At 42.1% G+C, this 13,715-nt stretch overlaps 1 protein-coding gene across 2 annotated transcripts in view; it reads right to left on the bottom strand.

Annotated features, from left to right (window-relative positions):
* The window catches only part of GOLGA5 (golgin A5), a 160,043-nt gene that overhangs the window by 107,360 nt on the left and 38,968 nt on the right, over positions 1-13,715 (bottom strand). For both annotated transcript variants that reach the window (XM_069208213.1, XM_069208212.1), the window contains exons 3-4: positions 6,796-7,011; positions 5,290-5,509 (exon numbers count right to left, since the gene is read on the bottom strand). In XM_069208213.1, the coding sequence (XP_069064314.1) occupies positions 5,290-5,509; positions 6,796-7,011 (436 nt within the window). The remainder of the gene's footprint in view (positions 1-5,289; positions 5,510-6,795; positions 7,012-13,715) is intronic.

Here is a 13,715-nt window from a genome sequence, read left to right as displayed (position 1 = left end):
AAAGCTGTTAAACCTTTCAAGTCTACCTGGCACCTATATAAAGCACAAATATTGCAAAAAAACTGCTGAATGGGTTCAATTAAAGCAACGAAAGGTCGCTTTCTGAGTACAGTTCTACTTTCAAGCCAAGTTTAGTGTAAATCTATTCAGCGTTTTTGGGTGTAGCAGTGAGCAAACCTTCATATACGAGCTAAAATGTGAAAATACATCTTTTTTTACGTCCCCCCATACGTTCGTTTAGACTATCTCACATTCTCTCTCTCTCGTGCCCTCTAGTCTGCATTTGTCTGCATGTGGTGCGGATCACAGTGCAAGCATAAGTGTTGGGCGTAATACCGGTAGAAGTGAAAGCATTGTTTGTCTACAATACAAATGTAACGATTATGTATTGGAGTTATTCTCTCTTAGCACCCAGATGAACTAGCAAATAAGAACGAATTGACTTGTTCAAATAACTAAGTGCCTGACAAGATGTATGTACGTTTATTTGTATGTATGCAAGCTCTTTATAGTCAGGAGCAAAATACAAGAATATGCACAGCAACCTTAGCTCTCGACACCAACTGCTTGCAAGACTGAGAGCATTCGTGTCTAATTTTATTTCAACAATAACTTTAATTGTTTTCTTTTTTTTATTATCTGTTCCTTATTTTAAAAGGAGCCCCATCCAGTCCGGGCTTTTCCAAGCACTGCATGCTGCTTGTGCACAGAGATTTCTTCTAAGATGTGTTGGCCACTGAAATTCAAGATTGAGCAGAACATTTCAAACTCATCCCAGTTGCTATCCATACAGGTCTTCGGGCTCATGTAATTGAACAATATCACCTACTATTAGGGATAGATATATATGGGCCACATCCATCTTTACTTGAGAGAAAAAACAAAAATCCAAGCCAGCATCACAAAAAGTTTTAATCACATACACCACTGGATGAGGGAAAGTTTGTTATGGCTCAACGGCACCAAAACTGAAATTCGACTACTTGGAGGTAAAAAAAAATATGAACCAATTCGTATGGTCTCTAGCACAAAGATCACCACATACCCCAGCTCAAATAGCAAAGAACCTCGGAAAATCTTTTGACAAAAGTCTCTTATTCACATACAGAATACTCACTGCTTTAAAAGGAATAAACATCCAGCTAACACCAATTCACAACATGCTACTACGTTTTTAAACAGAGGACACAGTGGAGAAAGAAATCCATCACTAGTCATAACCTGGCAGGATTATTGCAATGAGGTATACAAAGTTCTCAGCAACAGCTTTATGGATAGGCAAAAATGTTTACACAATGAGACGGCAGACAGCCCTTTAATGCAGGTAATGTTATCACATCAACGTTTCCTTAATGCACTTCTCTGGCTTCAGATGGAAGTTAAACTCACATTGAACTGTTTTATACCATGCACAAGGCATTATGGAATACAGGCCCAAAGGAGTCGCTAAACTGGGCAACACACTGTTACAGCTAGATATCAGCGAGTGACTGAAAGCTGAAGCCAGGCTCAAGCCACGTGCTTGGCTCTGGCTCAACTAGAAGTCCTCTTGGTCCCTTGTGATCAAAACGAGCCAAGCTTTCACGACCAATGATCTAACCTAATGCTTCACAAATGAAAGAAAATACATTAACCTTTGATTTAAAAGAGGACAGAGAAATAGATATGCCTATAGTGGCTGAATGGCCCAATGTGAAATTGGAAAACCTAGGATTTTTCTGCATGTTAAAAAAATACAATTCTTTTTATTTTGAAGAGTCTTCTATATCATATTTTGATATGGTGTTCGTTGAGCGGTTTACATGCAAACATCTGCAGGGATTGGCTCTTACATGAGCTCTTAGAGTCTGGCCAGACCCTTGACTCAGCTTCGGCTCAGCGAGCCTTATTCATTTGTTGGCTTGCCTACCTCTATAATCCAACCAGGACCACTGGATCCGCAAATGATCATAAGATCTTTAAGAAAACGTTTAGAACACAGGCTTATTTCCTTAGGAGTGAAGAACCCAAAGCTCTGGATCCCTCTCTACATGGACAACCAGACTATCTAATCTTCAGGAAACTGCTAAAAATGATGTGATGTAAAGGCTATTGAGTAACCGAAAACCAAGCCCTAGGCAGGCGCGAGTGATGCAAGATGGCCGGGATCATGTTGTGCAAGACTGATGGCAAATAAGCTATTTTACAGTAATACTTTAACTCTTCCATTAAAAACCGTCAATCCTAATAGCAGTAGAATCATGATTGAACCCACCACTGATCACTTGTTAGAAAGGCAATATCAAACCGACCCATACTAACCTCACCCAACTCAAGCCTCGAACATAGTCCACAAATGTTTGCATGATGGCCTGAAGTGACCACAAGACGTCATGATGACAACGTAAAACAAGTAAATAAATAAATAAATAAATATTAGCTATGTTTGAACTGCAACTACTCGGCTTAAATGAGAAGTCCATCTAAACTGCCTTTATGTGTGCCCAACTGTTATCCTTTACTCAATTTCCCATAGCCCTCTTTTCCTTTAGAAAGCATATGGACTTTTCCTCTATTCATTTCTTTTTTTATACAAAGTTAATGCCTTCTTCTGTTTAGGTTATTTTAAAAAACTACTACTAGTGTTCATATGGCTTTGAGCTGTTCTAGTTTCCCCTTACCTATATGCATGTGATACTTCCATGTTTTCCCCCCAAATCTTTTTTCATTTTTAACCATACCTTCTTCATGTGTTAGCCTCTATGCTCACATCTGGAGTCTTGCTACACCGATCTAATGCTCAAAAGACTTTCTAAACATTTTGGGTTGTTTGGACAAACTGACCCTTCCACTGGGAGTGTATCTACCCAGAATATTGTCTTACAACTTTGTTTTCAGAAGTTTTCTCCTTTCTTTGACAAGTTAGCTGAGATTCTGCTGCTAGTTTCGTTATTCCCACACTACCTTTTAACTATCACCAAGTTAATTTTATGTCATTGGGCTTAGGGCTGCACACATTTCAGTTCTGGTACTGCTCACAATGCATTTCTGTATTTATAGGGATTCCACCAGTAGTCGTGCCCTAAAACATTTACCTTTTTTCTACCATTGGTTTTCCCAGTATTGTTCCTTTCTACCAGTAATGGAAACCATGGGTAAAATCACTGTGAAGCCGACAATAATATTAAGATTCAAGTAGCAACAGAGACACACCAATAAAGGGTAGTAGCCTCAATGCCCCCTTCCATGGACTTTACTGTTTCTTCCTCTAATGCTGCATTTCCCAACCCCTTATATCACAATTTCCAGCCACTGTATAGTACATCACAGCTGTTTGATTCTGTGACATTTAAGTGAAAAGGTTTCACTAAAACTGCACTTCCAAATTTCCTTTAAAATATCACGTTGCCTTGTTATGTTCACAGTGTTCCAGCTTGTTCGAAAGTAACCCCTGCACAGCTGATGAAAGGAGGCTAAGTTTGGAGGGTGGATGGGGTGGCGAGGATGTGGCACATAGACTAAGGATAGTAAATGGAGACTTCAGGAGAGTCAAGTGCTATTGGGAAAATGTCACAGCTGGATCTCAAGATCAACTGATGGAAATTAGGTGATAAATACTCCTCTTCCCTTCAAGTCTGACCAATCACTGCTCACTTTCTTGCCTAGCTACTATCTTCTTCTGACCTTGCCTACTAGGGCCACCTGCTGATGTGTTACAGTTCCTTCTCTGACTGGGGTCAGGTGCAGTGGATACTCCAAATGTGAAACCGGGCTGGCTCTCTATGATCCTTCAAGGGGGGTGAAAAGTTGTAGAATACAGGACAGTCTAGACTGATCGGCATTTCTAACCAGACAGGGGGCTTTGCTCACTCCTTATCTCTGAGGATTTTACTGAGGGTGTTGCACACCACTGGTCTTCCCTCAGAACATCCATCAAGAATTTTAGGAGAGCAACCAGGATGGGTGCATAAGGGGGCTGAGCAGGGCGGAGGCATGACTGAATCGCCCATGCTGGTAAAATAAGTGTTTATTGGCGGTTTCTTAGAATGTGTGCTTATGCGGGGAGCAGGTTTAGATGGTGGAAACCCTGGTGATATGGTTTTACCAACATACTAGTGGTGGGACTGGCTTTCTTGGTGCATTCCCCTCCCACAGCAGGCTGCAATCAATTGATTTCAGTATGTAGTCCGTGCAACTTTTCATCAACTTTAGTCATTAGACAATGTAAAGACATCTCTAAATCACACTGGTTGTTCTGCCTCTTTTAGTCAGGTTTTGAGGATTTTAAAATAGAAATATTGCACTCTATTCACCTGCCATCCTTAACCGACTTCTCTCCCACAGGACGTACTACTCGCCCTTCAGGTGGTCAGCCTAATATCATATATATAGGCATATATTTCAGCTCTGATTTAGAGAAAAGCTATCCTGGGAAGCACATACCACCCAAACCCAACACTCACTACAAACTATTTCAATCAGAACGTTAGACAGTACTTACCATACACAAATACACTTCTGATATAACATATGTGTACTTTCATCAGACACTGAGCAACACTACTGAACAGTAACACTGCACACGATTGTTCCAAACTCACTAACAAATGGTCATATTAACAGCACATGACAGACAGAACCCTCTGACCATCTCTTGCACTATTCTGAACCAAAGCCAAACAGCTGACAAAGTGCTGCCGCCTCAACAGCGTTGTCATGCAAGGCATCAAGACATACCCTGGGTAACATGCCACTAAACTAGCATAAACTTAGCACTCCCGCACATGGCATAATAAGACACCAAGCAGTGCAGAATGCCAATATAGCAAATACAATGCTCTGGCAAAGCAACGGACAATCAACCTATCCAATGAAGAGAAAAGCTAACGTGCCCGTTAGCACATGCACACCGAACACTACAAGGAACCTCCAAGATCAAACACATTATACTTCCACACTAACTCACACAAACCACTACAAAACTAAACAGTGACTAAACGCTCTGTTAACCACACACAACCAAACGTCAGGAAACACTATCAAACTATGGGCTCTTCAATTCCGCAATAAGAGACATGCATACAGAGAATATGCTACAGTGCTATGACAATGGTTGAAAGTACAAATAACATTCTAAACATTGTCTTGAGTACACAGAATTCTGGTTTCAGTTACCGTCTGTGTAAACTCTCTCAGCTATTGTACTATTGTAAAGGTACATGTAAAACAATGTGGCTGCTCTGCTATTCTTATGCTGTGATTAAGAGATGCAATAGGTGACATTTTCAATTTCAGGTGGACTTCATGTACCGTGACTGTTCGTTGTGCAGCGCCTCCAACGCTTCTGTACGACTACTTAGGAGCTGGTCAGCCTCCTGCAGCCGCACTTTCAGCACTGCCAGCTGTGCGTCCTTGGCAGACACGGCCTCGGTCATATCATCCACCTGAGCTCTGAGCTCTCGCACTGCCCTGTCACTCTTCGAATGGTCGGTGTTCCATTTCTCTATTCTTGCTCGCGATTTGTTCAGTTCTACAAACACAAGACATTTCAACACAAAAGAAATGCATATTATACTTTTATTATGGAGAAAGCAACTATACCCAACTATTATTGTAAAACAAAGTCACACAATAACCCTTTTTTATTTTTTATTTTTTTACAGTTCTTGTTTTTAGCTGGTCCTCTCCAAATCCTCCACTTACCCAATAGTCCAAACACAACGGTTTGAAAATAAACATTTCCACACACATAGCTCAACACTCTTGAATTCCATTTTGCTTCAGTTTAGGATGGAAGAATATTCTGGTGGCTCCATAAATGGCTGAGAATTCACCAGTTGATCACCATATATGGATGATTTAATAATCTGAAGAACTGGATAACACTGGCTGGCCCACAGGCATTACCCCTTCATCTTGCTCCTCAAAGCATATAGATGAAGCTGTGAACGGGCTGGCGTGCTATATAAATCCCTCGTAAATATGAGATACGTTTTGGCCCCAATAGAGACTTTCACCATCATAAGGTAACGTAACTGCTGCAGTCATGTGTGGGACACAATTCACGATGTCTAAATGCATGGTGGCAAAATAATTAGCAGTCTCTTTGGATGCGAATGATGGAAGGCCGGCACTAAATTCAAGCTTAGAAAAATATTCTTTGTAAGGTAAACAATGATCTTGCAGAGAAAACAAACGCTGATCTGGAACTAAGATTATCAGAAGCTGAGCTAGACCCACTGTGAAAGAAAAATAGAAACAAGTCCAACCTATTTCCCTGGATATAGTGGGATCCTATTTTCAGGCTTTGCACTAAGGCCACAGTGGTGTTCACACTTCTCAGTCATTAAAAAGGCAATCGATAACACATTCCCTAGATAAAGGGGCAGCAATATTTCAAAATGCCCATCTACAAGATATATCTGAATAGTATAACCAACTTCTTAGGCGAGAAGCAAACTTCCGGAGCACATAAAGTGGAAAACTTAACTCAAGATCTACAGGAAGTAAGAAATTGTTTTTTTTTCAAAAAAAAGAATTCAAAGCCTTTTAGTTCCTTGATCAATAATGTTAGTGTATTCAGGACAATGCTACCCCCATCCTAATTCAGTGTTCAGTCTCTAGATCTAAAATGCACATGGAGGTTTTTAAAACATATAGTTTTCTTGCACTGAATACTGAAGAAAGCTGTAGAAACGAGATGGGAATTAAGAGACACATGCATTAATTATACAGATGTTGAGTATGTACTAAAACATTAGCAGAAGTCTCAGAGCAATGAAAACATTATTTTTGTTTCATAAATGATCGTCGTACCTTCTTGTGTTTCCTTAGCCCTCTGAACCAAAGTTGCCATTTCCTGATTCAGGGACTGAACCTCATTTCTCAGGAGTTGGTTTTCCAGTCGAAGATTAGACAGTTCATGGGTTTTGCCATCATCATTTGTTGGGTGGGTATAGCTTGACGTAGAACTTGCAGAAGCATCTTCTGGTTTCACATCTAGCTGCATTGCTTCCGTGATATCAAACGATTCTGGGTAAGGAACATTGTGAGTTAGCAATAGTTTTAAACGGTACTGACACCATCAGTTTTACTCAGTTGAAAAAATAAAAAAAATATAAATCAACAATAAGGAACGTACGCCTGCTCTTAGTGGAAGAGTACCTAACTAGTTGACAACCTGAGTGGTATGAACCGTTTCGCAGAGCACTTAATTGCATACAAACATAACTGCATACAGATTTAAGCACTCTGTTGCATTAGATAGATGAAACAGTCCTATGCTACTTACAGAAAAAAAAAATGTAAATGATCTCCTGAAATCACTAACACCAATACTTGAAGCACTCTGCACAAAAACGTCACGCACAGAAGTTTCCAGTTCTCAGTGACAGAACTAGGATAGGCAGGAATTCATCTGACGTGCACTGACCAAAGCACACAATCAGTGACAGTGGCAGGATTGTTGGCATTCCTGGGAAGGTCTACCCAAAAAAGTGTATGAAAACCATAGGTTTTGTGAGTGATGACAAAGTTTGCAATTAGTTCTTAACCTGGAAATACATGCAAAGTTACTGCTGTTAAAGGCAGGTCTATGGTCATGTCCACAATGGGAAGTGGGCTTCTTCCTCAACGGTAACTGTCCTTGTAGAGAATGGGTGATTAAAATGCATATATTTAAAAAAATTTTTTTTTTTTTTATCACAAACAATATAATGAACCATTTGGAAAGATTACAGCCACCCCCAACTAACTGACATGTAGCACTGACAATTTATCGCAGATCATAGACCATTCAAGTAGGTATCATATAAATGTATCCCAATGCTCTCCCCGCCTGGTGTTGCAGAGGACCTAATTCCCATTGTAATGATTACTCATTCTGCTTCCTCAGACGATTCATCCCGTGTCCCTCCCTCACCACCCTCAAACTTTGTCAGTAACGCCTACCAGATTTGCAGGTCTTCTGCCACTCTGTCGTCCCATCAATATTTGCGAAGGTGGTCCTTCTCAGCCACCACCCACTCATTCATGTCTCTTACCTAGCCATCCACACTAGAACCTGTTTGACCCATCCATGTGATTGCCATCCTCCATTTTAGTAACAGCGGGAGTAAATGCAGGAATTTTAATTCCATGCTTCTACCTTTGCGCTGTTTGATGTCACCTAATTGGCAAACAATCGGGTCTCGATCTATAGGTATACCACAGACTACCGTCAGGCGTTGTACCACAGTGCCCCAGAATGCGCAGACCAGTGAACAGTGCCATGCCAGATGCAGAAATGATGCCTTACGTTCTGGACAGTGGTGGCATCCACTCATCCTAGTTGGGTCTTTTCTATGTCACAGTGCAGGGGTAATACATATAAGTTGGAGACAATTGAAATTTACCAACTTAAAGCGTGCATTACAGGACACTGTCCAGACTAGGGAGCAAACTGTGCTTCACTGCGGGTCCTCAAACAGCATCCCCAGTTCCTCATCCCACACAGCCTTGGCCGGAAAGGGGGTCCTGGGTCAGTCGATAAGCATTTCTATGTATAGGTGTGAAACTAAGTGTTCAGCTACCCCCATCTCCAGATGTGCACGGAACAGGAGTGAGGAAGACGGGGCAGCCGGGTACGTGGGCCCCAGCTCTCGGACTAAGGTGCATTAGGAACTGGACAGTTCCTATAACAAAAGCCTCTTGAGCCGCCTTGAAAGACATGAATTCCTCACTGTGGTAGACCGAGCGTCACATGGTCACCTCCTCGCAATATTGTGATATCCATTATATCTGCACAATTACAAAAAGCAGGCAGGTCCCAGAAGTTAAACTCTCCCCTCTCAGCACCACTTTCACAGCATGCTCCCAAGCTGCATGCTTAATGAGGTACAAGACTGAAGACAGATACCGTCCGCCAGAGTGCAACAGCTATGATAACGTACAGCTACGTGTCTTATCTGGCAGCAGGCTCTTCTCCCGTTTCTAACCATCCAATAGCCAGTGGGCCGCAAGCTGTAGCTGGAAAGCCACGTAATACAGTTCAATGTTGGGGACCGCGCGCCCACCATCCATAGTGGGCAGATATAAGAATTCATGGGCTACTCTGCTCCTGCCTCTCGCCAATATAAGTGTTGTGAGTAGGGAGTTCAGACATCTTAAGGTCGATCCAGTCAAGGTATTGAATGCACGTTGCAAAGTGTAGAGGCATCTTGGCAGAGAGACCATCTATACTACAGCCACTTGTCACATTAAAGACAGAGGCAGGGACTTTCAGAAATGTACGGAGGCACTCAGGCCCTCCGCAGTTCTATCTATATTTTATTGCTTCAGCTGTCGCTCTGTGGATTCCACCATGATCCCCAAGTACCGAAATTGTTCAGCCTCACACCACATTGGCAGAGAAGGCATAGCAGCAAGACCTGCTGCCACCATCAGTCCCGGGGGCAACACTATGGATTTGTGTTGATTGATCCGCAGACCAGTAAGGTCCTCGAAGGTATACAGATGCAGTAAGATAGAGGAGAATGTCATCGGCATAGAGGGACACAAAGTGTGTCACATCCCCGATTTGGATACCCCCAATCTGACATTTCCTGCCTAATTTATATAGCCAGTGGTCGTAGTGGTACTGCAAAAAATAAGGTTGAGAGCGAGCAGCCCTGTTGCAAGGCCCTACCCACCCCCATGACCTCGAACATAGATGGCAGACATTGACCCTTGGCGCAGATGCTCCTTTGATCAAAACTATGGACCCGTAACCCATTGCTTCCAGTTTACTCATTAAGTACTGCCAGTCCACCATATCAAAGGACTTGGGGATGTCAATAGATACCACCACCATGTCCTGTCCTCAACTAACTTCGGGCATAACCGCTTCGTCAGGTGAAGTTCCCTCCAGACATCAAACAGCCCTAATAGTGTCATGATCTCCGCTCAGCCTGAATGTCATCCTTAGCTAAGTGTTCTGTTGTGGGGGTGTAGATTTAGGTTGCCATCGGCGAAGCAGTTGAATTCCCCCAGAACAGATTAGCATCACCCGCAGGGGACACAACTTCCCTAACTGTAATATAAAAGGATTCATCTTCTCCCTTCAGCCCACAGGAATTTCCAAAAGCCACACCTACCCCAAACAGTCTGCCCTGTAACAGCAGGTATCGGCCCACCACATCTGCCTGCATATATGTCAATGCATACGGGATACCTGGGGAGAACCACATTAAAACCACACAGGAAAATGACAAGTAGTTGGCATAGTATAGGTGACCCCTCCATTTCTTTGCCAGTTGTTTAGCTTCTGCGTCAGTAAGGTGAGTTTGCTGTAGGCATGCAGTACTGCAATACCCACCCCATGCCACTTTAGAAGGGATAACACCCTTTATCGCTTTTGAAAAGAGCCTAGTCCAAGCACATTCCAAGAGAGGAGTCTATATTTGCTTGGTACAGACATTTAGGCAGGTCAGCAATTGGTTGGAATGTGTGTCCTCCCACTTGTCAAGAGGGCAACAACCCCAAAGAACCAAACAACCAGAAATTCTTACATAACTTTACACCCCCCACCCAAAACAAGCAACGTTAACTAAAAACCAGGTACATGCCCACATTAGTCGATGTAACAGAACATGTAGCATCACCATCCTGTTTCGCTCCCTTCAACTGTCCTCTCCAACCCTCCCAACAATATAAGTTCCCATCTCCTCAAAAGCCAATGCAAAACAACTTTGTAATAATCTTTTTTAACATCCAATAATGTAATGTTATTTGATTATTGACCACTGATGTCGTGTCACACCGCTTTGCACCTTGCTTAGATGCCTATTGTCACTTTCGTGGTCACTGGTTATAGACTCCATTTTGTATTCCGTCTAGACTCCATTTTGAGTTCAGCTTAGCTTAGCTGCCACGTTAAAGTATTTTTCCATGCAAACATGTTATGCAATGTGTTTTTCTACTTCTACGTGTTTTTCTTCTCACCGAAGAGCTAGGGCTGGTACACAACATGTAGGAGGTGAGCAGTTAGTGCGATAAGGCCGAGACAAGCAAGTGTTTATCATAGGCAAGAGAACAGTTTGACTTTAAGAGGCGTGCCGTCGGACAATGGCCAGCTCCCGACGCATTCCTGTCAAGGTTTACCTAAACTAGCCAGCATTTTTTTATATTTCCAACTGAGAGGAAGGGCCTTCTAGAAGGTTCTTTCATGGTTGTTTAAGATCTAAAAAGATGGCCCTGCTCAGTAGCGATAAGTTCCAAGACCTCGGTCGGAATTGACCATCAAATGCCTCACACTGCTCCCATAAGGATGAGGATCTCTTTCTCACAGTTGAACGGGGTTGTCTTCTGCCTGGCATGAGAAAGATGAAGCATCTGGCAGGCCCTACGGTGATGAATTTTTATTAATTATTTGCTTTGCATTGAATATGAATATATATCTGTATATCAATATATAAGTGTTTGTATCCTTGCATGTATATATTTACCTATATAGATTGAAGACTTTTTATTCATGGTCTCATGTTGTCGATGCACATTTTGAAAGTACACTTTTTACTATTCAAACCTTCCTTCAAGAACCTTGCAAAAAGCTATAACAAATGTCTTGGTCAGATTAATAAGTGCATTCCAGAGAATCTTTTTAACTCTTTTCAGTGTGTATATCTTGGCTCAGTCGAAAGTAAAGCAAAACACTTATGTAATTGTGCAATTACATTCAATTCTACAGGCGCTCTTACTACCTCCATTCTTGTGTATCTCGAGGCCCTCTCCTTTATCAATCTAGCGTCAGGAGAAACCCAGGAGTCATCATACATCTTTTATCAGTAATCTCTTGTGTAACCCCCACTATGGTAAGGCAGCCCTGCTAGGCCAGTGTCACTAGAGTTATGGTCCCCAGAAGGTACAGTCTAGCTCTCAGGCTCCAGTGGCAGGGATGACATCCCCAGAGTCTGTCGAAGAGACAGAGTCCTCTTCATCCATGGTGGACACTTTCTCATAAGTCTCCAATGCTATGTGCTCGTCTGTGATCGTCACAGTCATAGTGCCACCTTCGCTTATCACCACATGATCCGAGCCACCCGGCTCAGGTTGTGTCTTTCTCCCGGAACAATGTTGTCGGGCCCCGCGCTGAAAGACCTCCACTTCTGTCACAAGGCATCCCCGTGAGGTGCCCGCCATGTCCAGCCAACACCCAACATCCTCTGGCCGCTCAAAGAAGTGAGATTTTCCTGTGTCAATAACTTGTAGCTTAGCTGAGTAGGAGGAGGTGCATGTAGCAGAGACCCATGGTCAAAAGTCGCTTTTTCACTTCCAAGAATGTCTTGCGGCGCTCCTGTACTTTATGAGTATAATCGGGCTATATCACTATGTTACGGCCTTCAAATTGCGGAGCCTTCTGGCCACCTGCAATATCACAGGAAAATAATTATGGGGGGATTCCCTGGACGAATAAGCGTAGCTCAAGCAGGGAAATAACCAATGTAGAGAAAACTACTATAAGAGCTACTCAAATGGACATGAAGATACCATCATCTTCAAGAAAACAACACTATGGTTTCAAGTAATAATAGCTATATATTACTGACCAATTATACAATCATGATATCAGGCTGCTATACTTAGGCACTTGGTCACAGATAGAGTAATCCTATTACATGATTTTATGTGAAATTTCTTCATAAAAATATTTTATTGTTCAATGATAATATAATCATAGAAAATATACATTATATAAAAAAAAAAGGGGACATACAAAGTACCTAGATCAAACATACCACATGCACACTAAACTAGGCGGATGAAAAGAGGTGTCTTATTTACAAGTGAAACATAACATTAAAAAAAACTAGTCCAAATAGCATAATAAAGCTAAGACAATTTTAAATGATAAAGATATGAAAATATAAATTGTTCTTATACATTGATATTGATAATCTAATACACAAAAAGAGAAACAATGCTGACATAGTTCTATCAAAATGGTACCGTAGGGACCAAAGGCCTACGCGCGTTTCGGTGTTTTAGGATATTATGGGCCACCTTCCTCAGGGCCGTTCCCAGTGGTACTGTTCAATGATGCTCTAGTCTTAGCAGCCAAATCTTCTGGTCAAATTAATTATGGGCTTGTAATGTATTTTTTGATAATGCAGTCAAGAAATTTGAGGAGTCTTTTCTAGTGTTTTTTTAGGGCAATGATTTTTCCGGCCATTTCTATCTCACTGCGGAGCGTGGTGATGCTAATTGTTATACAGGGAGATAGGCTGTAAAAATACAGCAACGTTTCAAACAAGCTTTGAAATGGTCTAGCATTGGCTTATAGCTTCATGGCTTTGTCGAGGCTTGTTTTGCTTTTTTCGTGGTTTTGGTAAATCTTTATTGTTGGTGAAGCTGATGGGCCCATCTAAATCTATACGTTCTGCGACCTCGTCCCATTCAGTATTCAGCAGGGACTAGCGGGTTTGGGAGCAGTGTGTTAGATAGTCCGTGGCTGGTGCAGGTAAGTATTGTTGCACAAGTGATATTAACGTGACCTGCGTAGCTGGCAAGTGTCCGGTGTGCTTGCATGATGTGCTGCTCTAGTCCAGCTGCAATATCACATCACTGTCTCTATAGTTCAGTAGGCGAGCAATGAGAGCCTTAGTTAGGACGCCCGAAGGGGGAAGCAACTCCAGTGCTCTGTGTGAGCGTTCAATAACAAAATAGTGAAATAGTCCCATCGGTTTTAGCTCCTCTTTCATCCAATGTTCAAAGAATTGTTC

Source organism: Pleurodeles waltl, chromosome 9 (assembly GCF_031143425.1).
Source record: "Pleurodeles waltl isolate 20211129_DDA chromosome 9, aPleWal1.hap1.20221129, whole genome shotgun sequence".
Taxonomy (NCBI): Eukaryota; Metazoa; Chordata; class Amphibia; order Caudata; family Salamandridae; genus Pleurodeles; species Pleurodeles waltl.
Note: the sequence above shows the minus strand (reverse complement) of the source record. Positions and strands in the feature narration are given on the sequence as shown.